Genomic DNA, 18613 nt, shown 5'->3' on the forward strand with positions numbered 1-18613 from the left:
CAAGCTCGTCATCAAGCTCGAGACCCTGGGTCTCGACACTGCCCTGTGCTACTGGGTACTGGACTTCTTGACGGGCCGCCCCCAGGTGATGAGGGTAGGCAACAACATCTCCACCCCGCTGATCCTCAACACTGGGACCTCACAAGGGTGCGTTCTGAGCCCTCTCCTGTACTCCCTGTTCACCCATGACTGTGTGGCCACGCACGCCTCCAACTCAATCATCAAGTTTGCGGACGACACAACAGTGGTAGGCTTGATTACCAACAACGACGAGACGGCCTACAGGGAGGAGGTGAGGGCCCTCGGAGTGTGGTGTCAGGAAAATAACCTCACACTCAACATCAACAAAACTAAGGAGATGATTGTGGACTTCGGGAAACAGCAGAGGGAACACCCCCCTATCCACATCGATGGAACAGTAGTGGAGAGGGTAGCAAGTTTTAAGTTCCTCGGCGTACACATCACAGACAAACTGAATTGGTCCACCCACACAGACAGCATCGTGAAGAAGGCGCAGCAGCGCCTCTTCAACCTCAGGAGGCTGAAGAAATTTGGCTTATCACCAAAAGCACTCACAAACTTCTACAGGTGCACAATCGAGAGCATCCTGTCGGGCTGTATCACCGCCTGGTACGGCAACTGCTCCGCCCACAACCGTAAGGCTCTCCAGAGGGTAGTGAGGTCTGCACAACGCATCACCGGGGGCAAACTACCTGCCCTCCAGGACACCTACACCACCCGATGTCACAGGAAGGCCATAAAGATCATCAAGGACAGCAACCACCTGAGCCACTGCCTGTTCACCCCGCTATCATCCAGAAGGCGAGGTCAGTACAGGTGCATCAAAGGTGGGACCGAGAGACTGAAAAACAGCTTCTATCTCAAGGCCATCAGAGTGGCTGCTGCCAACACACTGAGTCAACTAAAGCCACTTTAATAATGGGAATTGATGGGAAATTATGTAAAATATATCACTAGCCACTTTAAACAATGCTACCTAATATAATGTTCCCTACATTATTCATCTCATATGTATACGTATATACTGTACTCTATATCATCTACTGCATCCTTATGTAATACATGTATCACTAGCCACTTTAACTATGCCACTTTGTTTACATACTCGTCTCATATGTATATACTGCACTCAATACCATCTACTGTGTCTTGCCTATGCTGCTCTGTACCATCACTCATTCATATATCTTTATGTACATATTCTTTATCCCCTTACACTTGTGTCTATAAGGTAGTAGTTTTGGAATTGTTTGCTGGATTACTTGTTGGTTATTACTCCATTGTCGGAACTAGAAGCACAAACATTTCGCTACACTCGCACTAACATCTGCTAACCATGTATATGTGACAAATAACATTTGATTTGATTTGACATCCCAGTTCAATTCTAACCTCAAACTTAACCCTAGCTTCATGTCCACATCCCAGTTCAATCCTAACCTCAAACTTAACCCTAGCTTCATGTCCACATCCCAGTTCAATCCTAACCTCACACTTAACCCTAGCTTCATGTCCACATCCCAGTTCAATCCTAACCTCACACTTAACCCTAGCTTCCTGTCCACATCCCAGTTCAAGCCTAACCTCACACTTAACCCTAGCTTCATGTCCACATCCCAGTTCATTCCTAACCTCACACTTAACCCTAGCTTCATGTCCACATCCCAGTTCAATCCTAACCTCACACTTAACCCTAGCTTCCTGTCCACATCCCAGTTCAATCCTAACCTCACACTTAACCCTAGCTTCATGTCCACATCCCAGTTCAATCCTAACCGCACACTTAACCCTAGCTTCATGTCCACATCCCAGTTCAATCCTAACCTCACACTTAACCCTAGCTTCATGTCCACATCCCAGTTCAATCCTAACCTCACACTTAACCCTAGCTTCCTGTCCACATCCCAGTTCAAGCCTAACCTCACACTTAACCCTAGCTTCATGTCCACATCCCAGTTCAATCCTAACCGCACACTTAACCCTAGCTTCATGTCCACATCCCAGTTCAATCCTAACCTCACATTTAACCCTAGCTTCCTGTCCACATCCCAGTTCAAGCCTAACCTCACACTTAACCCTAGCTTCATGTCCACATCCCAGTTCAATCCTAACCGCACACTTAACCCTAGCTTCATGTCCACATCCCAGTTCAATCCTAACCGCACACTTAACCCTAGCTTCATGTCCACATCCCAGTTCAATCCTAACCTCACACTTAACCCTAGCTTCATGTCCACATCCCAGTTCAATCCTAACCTCACACTTAACCCTAGCTTCCTGTCCACATCCCAGTTCAATCCTAACCACAAACTTAACCCTAGCTTCTTGTCCACATCCCAGTTCAATCCTAACCTCAAACTTAACCCTAGCTTCCTGTCCACATCCCAGTTCAACCCTAACCTCAAACTTAACCCTAGCTTCATGTCCACATCCCAGTTCAATCCTAACCTCAAACTTAACCCTAGCTTCATGTCCACATCCCAGTTCAATCCTAACCTCAAACTTAACCCTAGCTTCATGTCCACATCCCAGTTCAATCCTAACCTCAAACTTAACCCTAGCTTCATGTCCACATCCCAGCTCAACCCTAACCTCAACCCTAACGATAATATGTTTATCAACCTCAATTCTAAATACCAGTATACCTCCATGGACCAGGATATCCTGCGCCGGCTCTACGTACTGTGAGTCTGCACAGCCCTGTGCGTCCTGTGCCAGCATAACCAACCAGTCAGGACGGGTTGTGTCAGCTCTACACTCCAGACCTCCAGTACGCCTCCCCAGGCCAGTACGCCCTGTTCCTCCTCCCCACACAAGCTTGCCAGTTTGGTGTAGCGCCATTTCCGTCCCTATTTTCTGGAAGATTGCTTCAGGAGTTGGGTATTTCTGTATACCAGGGAGCTAGTTTCTTATGACAAATGTTTTAATTTTTTAGTGGTGCAAGGTTAAATTTAGTTCCTCAGTTAGCTGGTTAAGCCTTTTTGGGGTTGGTCTGTGGACTTTTCCATGTGAATATTAAAGTCATTAATATAAGTCATTCCTACAGCATTTGCTTCCAGAAGCAATGAGAAAATTGTCCGGCTGTGGGGACTGTGAGGGGATTAACACAACTATCTGTACTTATTGGTGGCACAGAGGGCGTTTCATCCTTTTCTACACTTAAACTGTCCTTGCCTAACGATTGCGTCTGAAGCTGGGCTTGCAGCACAGCTATCCTCGCCAGAAGGCGATCATTCTCCTGTATATTATGAGTACAGCGACTGCAATTAGAATGTTAATGTTACTACTTCGCTTTGGCTGGTGGACGTCATGTAGAACCATGTCCAGATAAAGTGTCCGGGGTGAAAAAGTTGAATGAAAAACGTTGAGCGGGAAAAAAATCTAAAACGGTAATTCAAATTTAAATACCGTAAAGTTGGCAGGTAGCGAAGAAACGTCACAGCAGCACGTAATAGTGATGGGTTGTTTGCGAATGAGACTGCTCTTGTAGGTGAATGTTGGTAGCCGGCTCGCATATTAGAAGAGCCGAATCTATAGCCGAGGAGAGAGAGGAAGGACAGCTGTGAAAACAACAGCTAGAAAATGAGTCGGAACCACAGTAGCATTTGGATGCATTTTAATAATGCAGACGATGTTGGAGCACAGTATAGATTTTGCCAAAACAAAATCTCATATAAAGCTTGTTCTACGGACAACCTACACCGGCATATGCAAACTGTGCACCCAACTGTGAAGTTAGCTGTAGTGGAGCTTCAAGAAACTGGTGAGCCTGCTAGTGATAGTGGTGGAGCCAGCAACTCCACACGTGGAGATGTATCCACTCAGTCAAGTAGACCTACTCTGCGACCCACAGCAACGCAGTCTTCTATGGGCCCATTTATGCCAAAGTCTATGTCTGTAGCAAAACACGGACAAATTGATATTGCATTGGCTAAAATGATTTCCAGCCATTTTCGATCGTGGAGGACAGTTTTAGCAATTATAGCAATAGTCTAAATCTAATGTACACAATTCCAATCAGGAAAACCCTTTCAAAATCACTTATTCCACAACTGTATAAGAGCACGCAGGCTTCAGTGCTGGAAAGAGTCCATAAAGCTACTGCAGTTTGCCTCCCCACTGACTGCTGGACATCTGACTGCTGGACACCACTGACTGCTGGACATCAGGGGTAACCACTTCTTACATGTCGGATACATGTCACTTCATTGAAGATTTTTCAACGTCAAGCTGTTGTCATGACGTTGGCCTGGGTGATAGGGTTATGACAGTCATAAATACATCTTCCCCCCTTTTTCCTCTCTCTACCCTACTGAGGTTACATTTGCAAACCCCTTGGTTAACATAGAGATTCTGGGAACATCAGAAGGTGGGGGGAAATGAACTATATTCTGGTAATCTGACCAATTGAACATATGCGGTGGTACTTAATGAATATGATGTCAGTTCGGTTGTCATCTGAGACATTCTCATCAATGATAAGATGACAAAGTCAGAGTTATCAGATTCACATGGAATTGTTGTTCAATTTAAATGTTTGAATATGAAATTATTCGTGATAGGATGAAATGTGATTTTAACTTGTGAGATTTGGGTTTTCATAAGATAGGGCTCTGCTCAATCAGTGGCCTGCCCCTGTGAAGGGACATGGGCTATAACACATTTCAAACACGCCCTCCTCTCCCTTCCTATCTACGCCCTTGACGACAATATAACTATCTGTTGTGAGGACGACAGTCCTATGTCAGAATGGTTCAGATAATAACTACAGAACGAAGCCAACATCAGCATGAGCTTTGTATGAACTTTGAACTCTTATTCACTACAGAAGTGATACCTCCTAGCCATTGAGTTAGCAACAGAAGATGCAAATGAGGGTTAGGAAGGAACAGACAGAGTATTCCGTCTATCAGCCAACGACGTTACTACAACGTATCCAATTGACAACCAGAGACATTCTTCAAAGGACTCGGTTGGGCAACACGGCCTTCCATCTACCACCAACCTACCGAAGCGCAGCCCAGAGTAAATATTTATTGCATTTTCCTTTTCCAAAGGGGCGGTAGTTTAGAATGTATAAGATACTGTATTTGTGATAGCACAGCTTCAGCCTTTGTTCCTCAGTCTTCCCGCTCCTTCAATAAAACCCAGCCCCTTTTCTTTTGTGTAACAAGCTGTCATATCTGTTCTGCCCGCCAGGGACGTTTTCCTTTATGACGTCATTTGTAATTCAAGTTATGATTTAATTATGTGTATGTGTAATTCTGTGTGATTAGTTAGGTATTTAGTATATAAATGATTAAACCCAATTTTGTATTGCTGATTTAACTTGTTAGCAAAGGTTCGTGCAGATAACCAAGAATTTACAACTTTCCGATGAGACTGAATTAAGATGACGATTAATATTGACTGCTATTGATGTAAAATATTACTAAGAGTTTATTCAGAAGATAACAGCTCTATAAATATTATTTTGTGGTGCCCAACTCTCTAGTTAATTACATTTACATGATTAGCTCAATCAGATAATATTAATTAGGGAGAAATTATTTTATAGAATAGCATGTCATATCACTTAATCCGGCATAGCCAAAGACACAACACTGTCTTCTGGACTGCTTTGAGTTCAGCGACAGACGCACCTCAGAGAACTTGGCAGAGGAACTGTTGAGAGTGGCCAGAGAATGGCAAATAGATGGAAAAGTGGTCTGTTGTGTTAGCGACAATGCAGCTAACATATCCAAAGCCATGAACATTTTAGAATGGACCCATCATCCATGTCTTGCCCACAAAATCAACCTGATTGTAAGAGATGCTCTGAAGGTGATGAAGCCCACTGTGGACAAAATGAAAGCAATTGTGGAATACTTCCACAGGAGCACAGTAGGTGCTAAAAAACTAAAGTCTACACAATGACAGATGGGGATGCTTGAGCTGAGGCCTAAACAAGACTGCACTACAAGGTGGAATTCAACATTTTATATGTTGAAGAGGTTTCTTGAGCCATCATCTCCACCCTGGCCAATGTACCTGTTGATGCTCTGATCCAAGAGGAATGGGAGGTGGTGAAGGAGGTGTGCAGAGTCCTGGACCCTTTGAGCAGGTCACTGTGGAGCCAGTGGAGAGAGGTACGGTAAGCAGTTACTACTACATCATTATTTAATCCAGTATTATATATGTATATGAGCCGTAGATGAGAACGTAGTATCAGTAGACAAAACATGAACCTGAAGTAATAAGTTACTGTTCACTCTTTTCAGCTACAGTGGGGAGAACAAGTATTTGATACACTGACGATTTTGCAGGCTTTCCTACTTACAAAGCATGTAGAGGTCTGTAATTTTTATCATAGGTACACTTCAACTGTGAGAGACGGAATCTAAAACAAAAATCCAGAAAATCACATTGTATGATTTTTAAGTAATTAATTTGCATTTTATTGCATGACATAAGTATTTGATCACCTACCAACCAGTAAGAATTCCGGCTCTCACAGACCTGTTAGTTTCTCCCGGGTCCGGGAGCGTAATCATCAACTGACACTAATTAGCATAACGCAAAGGACATAAATATTACTAGAAAATATTCATATTCATGAAATCACAAGTGAAATATATTGAAAAACAGCATAGCCTTTTGTTAATAATCACCCTGTCATCTCAGATTTTGAAAATATGCTTTACAGCCAAAACAGGACAAGCATTTGTGTAAGTTTATCGATAGCATAGCAGAGCATAGCATTATGACTAGCTAGCAGCAGGCAACCTGGTCACGGAAATCAGAAAAGCAATAAAATTAAATAGTTTACCTTTGATGAGCTTCGGATGTTTTCACTCACAAGACTTCCAGTTAGATAGCAAATGTTCCTTTTTTCCAAAAATATTATTTTTGTAGGCGAAATAGCTCAGTTTGCTCTTCACGTTTGGCTGAGAAATTGACCGGAAATTGTGGTCACTACAACGCTGAAAAATATTCCAAATTAGCTCCATAATATCGACAGAAACATGGCAAACGTTGTTTATAATCAATCCTCACGGTGTTTTTCAAATATCTATTCGATAATATATCAACCGGGACTGGTGGCTTCTTAGTAGGATAGAGAGAAACAATGGCCGCATTTGTCCTTTATGCACAAAACACTCTGAGAGACTTCAGCTGACAATTTTTCAAAATAATAGCCTGAAACTATGTATTGTGACACTAGACACATTAGGGAGGCCATAGAAAAAGGAATCTGGTTGATATCTCATTCACTGCTCAATAGGGACGCATAGGAACGCAGAGCTTTCTAATAAGAGTCCCTGATTGATTTTTTCTCAGGCTTTCGCCTGCAATATCAGTTCTGTTATACTCACAGACAATATTTTTACAGTTTTGGAAACTTTAGAGTGTTTTCTATCCTATGCATATTCTAGCATCTTGCCCTGACAAAATATCTGTTTACTTTGGGGACGTTATTTTTCCAAAAATGAAAATAGTGCCCCCTAGATTCAAGAGAGCCCTCCTGTTCTCCACTCGTTACCTGTATAAAAGACACCTGTCCACACACTCAATCAAACAGACTCCAACCTCTCCACAGTGGCCAAGACCAGAGAGCTGTGTAAGGACATCAGGGATAAAATTGGAGACCTGCACAAGGCTGGGATGGGCTACAGGACAATAGGCAAGCAGCTTGGTGAGAAGGCAACAACTGTTGGTGCAATTATTAGAAAATGGAAGAAGTTCAAGATGCCGGTCAATCACCCTCGGCCTGGGGCTCCATGCAAGATCTCACATCGTGGGGCATCAATGATCATGAGGAAGGTGAGGGATCAGCCCAGAACTACACGGCAGGACCTGGTCAATGACCTGAAAAGAGCTGGGACCACAGTCTCAAAGAAAACCATTAGTAACACACTACACTGTCATGGATTAAAATCCTGCAGCGCACTCAAGGCCCCCCTGCTCAAGCCAGCGCATGTCCAGGCCCGTCTGAAGTTTGCCAATGACCATCTGGGTGATCCAGAAGAGGAACGAGAGAAGGTCATGTGGTCTGATGAGACAGAAATAGAGCTTTTTGGTCTAAACTCCACTCACTCTGTTTGGAGGAAGAAGAAGGATGAGTACAACCCCAAGAACACCATCCCAACCGTGAAGCATGGAGGTGGAAACATCATTCTTTGGGGATGCTTTTCTGCAAAGGGGACAGGACGACTGCACCGTATTGAGGGGAGGATGGATGGGGCCATGTATCGCGAGCTTTTGGCCAACAAACTCCTTCCCTTAGTAAGAGCATTGAAGATGGGCCGTGGCTGGGTCTTCCAGCATAACAACGACCCAAAACACACAGCCAGGGCAACTAAGGAGTGGCTTCATAAGAATCCTCTCAAGGTCCTGGAGTGGCCTAGCCAGTCTCCAGACCTGAACCTAATAGAAAATCTTTGGAGGGAGCTGAAAGTCTGTATTGCCCAGCGATGTGAATCGGCATTGTGCGTACCCCTGAGAGTGTGCTGACCCTAGTGCTAGAGGGGGTACGCAGCTGGAGGTTGAAGGAGTACGTTATTGTCATTTCCGGTAACAACTTGTAGACTTGTTTACGTGCTTGTGATGGGCATTCCGTCTGTTTTCAGTGAGCCAGCTCAGCTCACCAAAAAGTGCCAGCTCTTTTGCCTCCCAAACGGCTCTTTAAAAAATATATGTGTTCTACTTTTTCAAGTCAAACAGTTTGCTATAGTATGATTATGATTGGGGTTAAAACAATTCTAATTACATTTTTAAATGAAATCATACTCTACCTTAACCACAATGTATTTAAAAATGCATTGGTTTGTATTGAAAAAGAATGCTATTATACATTTGCATTTAAAGTATAGCTTTTTAATGTATATAAACAAAGTGCACATACATCTAACCACTCAAAACGAGTACAATCTGAACAGCATAATAGAATATTGCACCATATCAAAGAAAAATAAATAACAATATGAAAAACTGCAGCATCCCACAAATGGAAATAAATGTTTAAAAAAACATTTTCAAACAGTCCATTTCTATTTTCCAACAGGGCTATACATTCGGGTTAGGTTTTTTTCTTGCCTGAGTAGCCTTGTTTCACTGCCAAAAATAGAATTAAACCATCTAGTGTTCAGAGAAATAACAACACAATGTCAAACACAGGTAGCCTAGTCAAATAATTAACATCCAATCATATTAACTGTTACTTTCTCACGGCAAATCCACTAACGGTTCGTAGTTAGCCAAATGTAGCTGTTGTTCATTCCATTTGCTCAAAAATTGATAAATGGCTAAGAAAATAAGGCCCTTGTCCATAGAGAAACATGTGTTTATTTATTTCACCTTTATTTAACCAGGTAGGCAAGTTGAGAACAAGTTCTCATGTACAATTGCGACCTGGCCAAGATAAAGCAAAGCAGTTTGACACATACATCAACACAAAGTTACACATGGAGTAAAACAAACAGACAGTCAATAATACAATAGAAAAATAAGTCTATATACAATGTGAGCAAATGAGGTGAGATAAGGGAGGTAAAGGCAAAAAAAGGCCATGGTGGCAAAGTAAATACAATATAGCAAGTAAAACACTGGAATGGTAGATTTGCAGTGGAAGAATGTGCAAAGTAGAAATAGAAATAATGGGGTGCAAAGGAGCTAAATAAATAAATAAATACAGTAGGGAAAGAGAGGTAGTTGTTTGGGATAAATTATAGATGGGTTATGTACAGGTGCAGTAATCTGTGAGCTGCTCTGACAGCTGGTGCTTAAAGCTAGTGAGGGAGATAAGTGTTTCCAGTTTCAGAGATTTTTGTAGTTCATTCCAGTCATTGGCAGCAGAGAACTGGAAGGAGAGGCGGCCAAAGGAAGAATTGGTTTTGGGGGTGAGCAGAAAGATATACCTGCTGGAGCATGTGCTACAGTTGGGTGCTGCTATGGTGACCAGTGAACTGAGATAAGGGGGGACTTTACCTAGCAGGGTCTTGTAGATGACCTGGAGCCAGTGGGTTGGGCGACGAGTATGAAGCGAGGACCAGCCAACGAGTGTACAGGTCGCAGTGATGGGTAGTATATGGGGCTTGGTGACAAAACGGATGGCACTGTGATAGACTGCATCCAATTTGTTGAGTAGGGTATTGGAGGCTATTTTGTAGATGACATCACCAAAGTCGAGGTTCAGTAGGATGGTCAGTTTTACAAAGGTATGTTTGGCAGTATGAGTGAAGGATGCTTTGTTGCGAAATAGGAAGCCAATTCTAGATTTATCTTTGGATTGGAGATGTTTGATGTGAGTCTGTAAGGAGAGTTTACAGTCTAACCAAAAACCTAGGTATTTGTAGTTGTCCACATATTCTAAGTCAGAACTGTCCAGAGTAGTGATGCTGGACGGGCGGGCAGGTGCAGGCAGTGATCGGTTGAAAAGCATGCATTTAGTTTTACTTGTATTTAAGAGCAGTTGGAGGCCACGGAAGGAGAGCTATATGGCATTGAAGCTCGTCTGGAGGGTTGTTAACAGTGTCCAAAGAAGGGCCAGAAGTATAGAGAATGGTGTTGTCTGCGTAGAGGTGGATCAGAAACTCACCAGCAGCAAGACCAGCATACCAGCTCTACCAGCAGTACTACACCTGCACCTGTCGACGACACAAGTTCTTCTGCTTCCATGAGCACATTCAATGCTAGCATCAGTAATTCTACATTTGTTGTTAGCCCAGCTAGCATGGATACTGACAGTTGTGAATCTGATGCAGCAGAAGAGCTACTGCCCCCTTCCCCGGGAAAACACTGAACAACAGACAGGGACATTGGACCATCGAAGAAGCGCAAATATGATGAGAACTACATTTATTTGGGGTTCACTTACAGTATATTGGGAGTAATGCCTTTCCTCAGCCACAATGTGTTATATGTGCAAAAGTACTATCTCACAACTCAATGAAACCTTCAGAAACAAAACATGGCAATTTGAAAAATGAGCCATGGGAGTTTTTTTATCGAGAATTAAGACGACTTTCGAGTAGTAAAACATGTATAAAAGCAACAGATACCATTTAATAAGAAGGGGGTGGAAACTCACTTACTGATATCTGAACAAGAGAGCTTCATCGAAATTGCAGCAAGCAGCTCCTCGTTAAGGCGCACACCTGTCACCAGTGTTAGGCGGATAATGACACTCACCTGGACTCCATCACCTCCTTGATTACCTGCCCTATATATGTCACTCCCCTTGATTTCTCACCCAGTCGTCATCGTTTCTGTTCTACGTCGGTGCGCTGTTCGTGGTTCTTGTTTTGTTCTTTTATTTATTACATGTATTCACTCCCTGAACTTGCTTCCCGACTTTCATCGTTACAAACGTCAACGAAACATTTGTGTCAGTCCTGTTCTTTTTTCTATGATCATTATGAAACTCACGAGCGGCTCCAATGAGCGGAACAAAGACCAGAGAAATCTTGGTTGCTTTATAATCCTCTCCAGCCTACAGAAGGTGGGTTGAGTGAAAACAGCTATCCCTCTGACGTCTACATTGAAGTCACCATCTAGTTTCCAGCTGAAGTGGTGGGTGTCCAGAAGCCTTTACACACACCTGCCTTAGTATTCCCAGAGCCCCCAACACATGATGACTCTTCCATGCTCTTGAGAACAAACTCCAACATGTTCTCTGTGCTAGGGAAGCTGTGTGAGAAGCTGGACCGTGCGACGCAAGTGGGTGTACCCCATCAGAACTCCAACCGCCTAATGGCCTACCACCACAGGGAAAGAGAGAACACTGAGGGAGGAGGGACCCACAGGGTTCCTTAAACACACCTCTGGGAGGCCCTTGACTTCTCCCCCTGGCTGAAGCAGAGATTGAAGTCTGTAAGGAGTTCACCAAGGCAACAAGACTCACACTGTCCTGGTCGAGCATTTAAGCTCGGAATGTATTGAGTAAATGGAAGGCAATCACGTTTGCAGGCACTGATAAGGGTGGAGAGATGTGGTTTAGTCAGGAATGGGGGGGCCGAGGTCCGGTCACAATAACGGACAGTTTATGGCCCGCATCATGTAACCTCCTGCCTAGCAATAAAGATGTAATGTTTAGATGGAAGGAGGACACAACACCCACATCGTGTATATATACTACCACTGGTGGAAACATGTATTTGCCTGTGCAGCTGTATGACCCAAATGGTGAATAAACCTGGATTGAGCTTTACTAATCGTCCTTGAATTTTACAAGGTTAATTTAGAACCTAACACTTCCCAGAGAAGCAGGTGCATCAGCCAGAAAATAAAAGATGAAGGCATGCAGCCTGTAAGTCTGTAACCTCGGCTGAAAATGGGGGAACTGTACTCTGTTCAAACCTGTTCGACTTCGGTGCCTCTGCTGTGCTATCTGACTGTAGAGAGCTCCTTAGAAGACGACTGAGTGAGAGGGCCAAAGCATTTAAACTGAATGGGTGGGATGTAGGGTGTGCTAAAAGAGTGGAGCATCAGAGGAGGATGATCGCCCATTCAGAGAGAGGTCTCGCAGAATTGTTCCTGCAGATGTAGAGGATGTCCGAAAACACCTGGAAGATCTGCTGGAGGCTGGAATCGTCTTGATGTAATGTATCACTAGCCAGTAATGTTTAGCAACATTAGGAGGATGTATATACTGCCCATTCACTGCATCTTGTTTACATACCCTACATTACTCATCTCATATGTATATACTGTTCTACTGCAGATGTACAGGATCATCTCATATGTATAAAACACCATCTACTGCATCTTGTTTACATAACCTACATTACTCATCTCATATATAATGTATACCACTAGCCACATTTAAACAATGCCACTCAATTACTGCATCTTGTTTACATACCCTACATTACTCATCTCATATGTACCATCTATATCTGTTTACATACCCTACATACCATCTACTGCATCTTGTTTACATACCCTACATTACTCATCTCATATGTATATACTGCACTCAATACCATCTACTGCATCTTGTTTACATAACCTACATTACTCATCTCATATGTATATACTGCACTCAATACCATCTACTGCATCTTGTTTACATAACCTACATTACTCATCTCATATGTATATACTGCACTCAATACCATCTACTGCATCTTGCCTACATTACTCATCTCTTATGTTCTATACCATCACTCATTCATATATCTTTATTTACATATTCTTATTACATTCCTTTACACTTGTGTGTATAAGGTAGTTGTTGTGAAATTGTTGGATATTACTGCATTGTTGGAACTAGAAGCACAAGCATTTCGCTACACTCGCATCAACATCTGCTAACCATGTGTATGTGACAAATAACATTTGATTTGATTTAATGACACAAAGAACATCAGTAACATCCTCGTAGTGACAGGTCACTTCACTCGCTACGCCCAAGCTTACGCCACTTAAGATCAGGAAGCCAGCACTGTGGCCAGGGTGCTTTGGGAGAAGTTCTTTGTCCATTATGGCCCGCCTTCCTGCATAAACTCTGACCAGGGCATCAGTGCAGAAACTTTGAAAGTAGACTCATCCGGGAGGTCCTTCAGCTGGCTGGGTGACGAATTCAGGTACATCGCCATACCATCACTTCACCTCATTAGTGTTTTCTTGCACCACACACATCTCATACTTTCGAGAGTTTTTTTGGTTTGAAGGTGTGTTTTTCTATGCCTGTGCTTTACTGTTGCATAGTGTTAAGAGAAGTTACAGCTCAAGGTGTGTCGTAAACTGTGTTATGTGTCAAATTCATTGTGATGCCTAATCTTATATATAACTTGTCGGGACGTCAGGTTTTCCTAGTGAGGGGGTGAATGCAACCCCCTGTAAAGACTGGATTTACTTTATTCTAATCTTGAACTTTCCGCATCCCTGTACAGAACTGTCCGCATCCACGTACGGTGTGGCTTGAAGTAGATTGGGCGGGTACGTGCGTATTGGGCGGGTACGTGCGTATTGGGCGGGTACGTGCGTATTGGATGGAGGTGATCTTGGAGAACAGTGACTGAGTTCGCTAGAGTGTTGTGACACCGAAGTTTATTGCTCAATTTGCTTTTGTTTAATAGGCCGGGGCAGTATGAGTATAGCCAACTCCATTTCACTCCCTATACTTGTTTAATGTTGTGGTTCATCGGATTTGTTATCCTCCTCAAGGGACAGACGAACAACATGCTGGCTAGAGAAACTAGTCAGTACAGCTCGCTACTCAACCCGCAGCATCCCAGTGATCCTACCGCTACATCATCCCCAGCTGCCTTCAGTTATTGTGCAAGTTACCTCACAGCACCAATGTAACAGTTTTGCTTCGGTCCCTCTCCTCACCCCACCCTGGACTTGAACCAGGGACCCTCTAAACACATTGACACTTGCCTCCCACGAAGCATTGCTACCTATCGCTCCACAAAAGCCACAGCCCTTGCTGAGCAAGGGAAACAACTACAGTACTTCAAGTTCTCAGAGCGAGTGACTTCACAAATTGAAATGTTACTAGCGTGCACCGCTAACTAGCTAGCCATCTCACCAGTGGCGTGCCTGGGGCCTGTGCCTTCAGTGAGGTCCTACAGAGTCCCACCCGAATTAATCCACCTCTTATTACCATCATTATGATGCCATGGCTCTAGACACTATACATTTAGACAGAAACACAGTATAACCAGGTGTTGCGTGGTTATACCTTGAAATGTACATTTGTATTCAGAGAATTGCAGGGGAAGAGTTCAATACAGTACAGTTCAACTAATAGGCAAGAACATAGTCGAGTGCAACATAGTTATATTCATATTCTTCTTCTATCCATTCTGGTCCACAAACTTTTAACTTTAAGTCCCCCCATTTTCATTCACTTTTAGCTACAAGTGCCCGCACTGTTGATTCTGAAGGCCTGAGGGCAGATTTTAGACCCCTGGCAACACATGATGGCTGAATATGATTGGATAAAAGATCTAACGTAAAGACCAGCCCTCCAAATCTCAACCTGGGGTTGAAAGCAGTGCAACCAAGAGGAAAGTTATGAAATGAAGAGTATAACTCTTACTCTGGGGTATAATTTAATACATATTTGTGGGAAAATATATATTTTTTAAATGATATTCTGATGATGGCCAGCAGAGAAGACCTTGCTGGCCCTGACTGCCCACCACTGCATCTCACACAGGTTACAGTTGTAACACATCACTTCTCTCTGAACTGTATGCAACCATAACCCCATAGAATACTTAACTAATGTTTGCGCTGAAATAGAAAATGTGATATATTACATTTCCAATATAAGGATGTCCAGATATAATTCCTCCTAACAGTTTAATTTGTTAAAGGGATAGCTCACCCAAATAAAAAATCTAATTTGTCTTAATGATTGCTATAGAGCAGGGGTATTCAACTCTTACCCTACAATGTCCAGAACCTGCTGGTTTTCTATTCTAGAGTTGAGGGCTATAGAGAGTAGTAAATTGTCTTTATAAAGCAAAATGATCAACAGAGCAATGCGCTTGTCAACAATGTACATATGATTGAATCATGACCCATATTTCGAAGTCAGTGTTTGTTTACAAATTACATTGTTTACAAACAATGGAGTAAAATATGTTGCATTCTTTTATTATGATTTAAATTGGATTTAACTAGGCAAGTCAGTTAAGAACAAATTCTTATTTACAATGACGGCCTACCAAAAGGCAAAAGGCCTCCTGAGGGGACGGGGGCTGGGATTAAAAATAAAAAATGCTATAAAAATACAGGACAAAACACACGACGACAAGAGAGACAACACTACGTAAAGAGAGACCTTAGACAACAGCATAGCAAGGCAGCAACACATGACAACACAACATGGTACAAAGATTATTGGGCACAGACAACAGCACAAAGGGCAAGAAGGTAGAGACAACAACAATACATCACGCGAAGCAGCCACAACTGTCAGTAAGTGTGTCCATGATTGAGTCTTTGAATGAAGAGATGGAGATAAAACTGTCCAGTTTGAGTGTCTGATGGGGTACGACAGATTACCTGAGCTCCTGAGGCATTTATACATTATACTCTTCAAAAATCAGCGTTTATTTAAAAGTCAAGAAATATATGTACCAATCACAGACCATAGCTTTTAGCTGATATAATTCCAGCATTTATTAACATTCCACTTGCAATCAACACTCTCCTGATGCTATACAGAACAAAATATTTAATGTCATACATGAATATGTGCTCTCTGCTGCGGTCATGTAAGAAGGACCTTCGAGAGTATATTCACTTTTTAGTTATCTTTGGGAAAAATACTCAGTAGACTGAAATTATGTTAAATATTTAATTTGTCATTAGTATTTCATCTCCAGTATAAAAGTTAGATGTTGAACTGCACAGGATGTTGTAGAGTTCTGGGACCATGCTGGAGGACCGAAGCTAGGATCAGACTTAGTAGGTGGCCATGGTGCTGGTCAGCCAGTCATTGAAGATGCACACCTGGAGGAAGAGAAGAAGAAGGGAGACATTAGTGGACACACTCAATGGGAGGCAGCATGAGAACCATCAATCAATGTTTTATAGACTCAATGTCTTTTTCTTTTGGGAAACCAAGTGATGTCACAGTGATGTATGAATGTTGATGTTTTCCTCAAACACAACATGAAAACAATTTTTCTGTCTTACCTTGGCGTAGACACCGGGGTTACCGGGCTCGGCACAGCCGTAACCCCAGGACACAACACCCTGGAGCTCACCGTTGCACACCACAGGGCCACCAGAGTCACCCTGAGAGAGAGAGAGAGAGAGAGAGAGGGAAGAAGGAAGGCAAAAAGAGAGAGAGAGAAAGAAAGAGTTATATACAACTCATATTTCTGTATTAATTGAACTAAAAAAGTACATTTAAAGACATCATTGTGGTACCACTGAATTGAGGTCAGTGTGGTAAGTACCTGGCAAGAGTCCTTGCCTCCCTCCAGGTATCCAGCGCAGAACATGGCGTTGGTGATCATGCCAGGGTAGGAGTTGTTACAGTCGCTGTAGGACAGGATGGGGATGTTCAGGCACTGAAGCTTGTTCTTGTCAGCGGCTGTAAGGAAAAGCAGACAGAGAGGAATGGAGAGAGAGAGGAGGAGAGTTATGGTAGAAGGAGGAGAGTTATGGTAGAAGGAGGAGAGTTATGGTAGAAGGAGGAGTTATGGTAGAAGGAGGAGAGTTATGGTAGAAGGAGAGTTATGGTAGAAGGAGGAGAGTTATTATATATAATGGCATTGTGATTCTAATAGTATATTTTCAATGCCTGTAAACACACTCAGTCACCATGAAGATGACCAACTGGCACATGCAACCTTTGACCCAGGTTCTGCACTCACTGGAGCTCATGGTGTTGCCCCATCCAGAGACGGTACACATGGTGCCCGCGGGGGCACAGCTGCTGGGCAGAGCAACAGGCTGCACGTAGGTGTTGAGGGTGGCAGGCTTGCTCAGCTTGATCAGCATGATGTCATTGTTGATGTTGTAGGAGCTGTAGTTGGGGTGACGGATCACGCGGGATGAAGAGATGAACTGCTCGCTACCCTCAGTCACCTTGATGTTGTGCTCGCCCAGACGCACCTCCACACGGCTGAAAGAGAGAGAGTTCATGTGAATGTGGAGTTCACTTGTGCCCTTAAGTTTCACAAAAGTTAAGCTTATCAAATTGTGGCTAGCTGTTATTGACTCAATATGTTGCTAGTAGTTCCCTTGGGAGTGTACTTACGACTTGTAGCAGTGAGCAGCAGACACAACCCAATTCTCATTGACCAAGGAGCCACCACAGAAGTGGTACCCAGAGTTCAGAGACACCTGGTGGGGCTGGGAGTAGGCCTTGCACTCATACCCTCCAACGATCTTGTCATCCTCCGTTGCGACTGTAAACAGAGAGCAGGCATATTCTTAGCTATATTACCTCAGCTTTTGAGATGGAAAAACATAGCACTATGATAAAACAACAACATATTTCTTAATTACGTCAAAAAAACACATTTGTGATGTTAGTGTCATTACACAGTCCTGTTCTTTTTCTATGGTCATTATTATACTCACAAGCGGCTCCAATGAGCAGAACGAAGACCAGAGAAATCATGGTTGCTGTATGATCCTGTCGATGAAAGGGGTTCATCTGCACCTCTGGTATATATGCAGAATTGGTTGTGCCGCCCCGTTTAATGGAACTGTTTGATTGGTCAACAGAAATCCAATCAGAGGCAAAAGGTGCACTGCCAAGGTCAGCATTATGACAAAGCATTTTCCATCTTGGATTGGTATAAAGTTGACCCTAAAGGCAGCATGAAGCTAAATATACGTTTTCCTTTTTTTGTGCAGGTTCTTACCATCTGTGTGCAGGTTCTTACCATCTGCATTTGATTGAATTTCTTACAGGAGACAGTGATAAATGTACAGTGCACTACAACTGCCAGTTTGAGATGGCCAGTATTCTCTGCAGTTCATACTGTATCTTTACCTCAACATGACTGCAACACAGCTGTGTGGTTCACACGGTGGTATTCTCTTGGAGAAGTCGACAAACACAACTTTGCTGCTCACAAGGTCAAATTTAGCTTTGTAAACAAGCAAACTGGGTTTATGGGGTTTTGTTGAA

The 18613-nt window shown here is 43.0% G+C and overlaps 1 protein-coding gene across 1 annotated transcript; it reads right to left on the reverse strand.

The window, feature by feature from the left end:
* Positions 1-16111: 16111 nt before the first annotated feature.
* Positions 16112-18180, reverse strand: LOC123998053 (trypsin-2). The gene is made up of 6 exons (XM_046302887.1): positions 18058-18180; positions 17732-17882; positions 17346-17596; positions 16926-17062; positions 16660-16761; positions 16112-16473 (listed from the first exon to the last, which is right to left on the reverse strand). Exons 1-6 carry the CDS (start codon positions 18131-18133, stop codon positions 16426-16428), a joined length of 765 nt encoding a protein of 254 aa, XP_046158843.1. The 5' UTR covers positions 18134-18180; the 3' UTR covers positions 16112-16425.
* Positions 18181-18613: the final 433 nt, after the last annotated feature.

The sequence above is a fragment of the Oncorhynchus gorbuscha genome, linkage group LG15, assembly GCF_021184085.1.
Source record: "Oncorhynchus gorbuscha isolate QuinsamMale2020 ecotype Even-year linkage group LG15, OgorEven_v1.0, whole genome shotgun sequence".
In the NCBI taxonomy this organism is placed as follows: domain Eukaryota; kingdom Metazoa; phylum Chordata; class Actinopteri; order Salmoniformes; family Salmonidae; genus Oncorhynchus; species Oncorhynchus gorbuscha.

Bases quoted from the DNA above. Each gene is read 5' to 3' on its own strand.
- LOC123998053 (XM_046302887.1), bottom strand. From the start codon at position 18,133: ATGAACCCCTTTCATCGACAGGATCATACAGCAACCATGATTTCTCTG. The intron at 17,883-18,057 runs GTGAGTATAATA...CTCTGTTTACAG, and splicing joins TCTGCTCATTGGAGCCGCTT to TCGCAACGGAGGATGACAAG. The intron at 16,474-16,659 runs GTAAGACAGAAA...CTCTTCCTCCAG, and splicing joins ACCCCGGTGTCTACGCCAAG to GTGTGCATCTTCAATGACTG.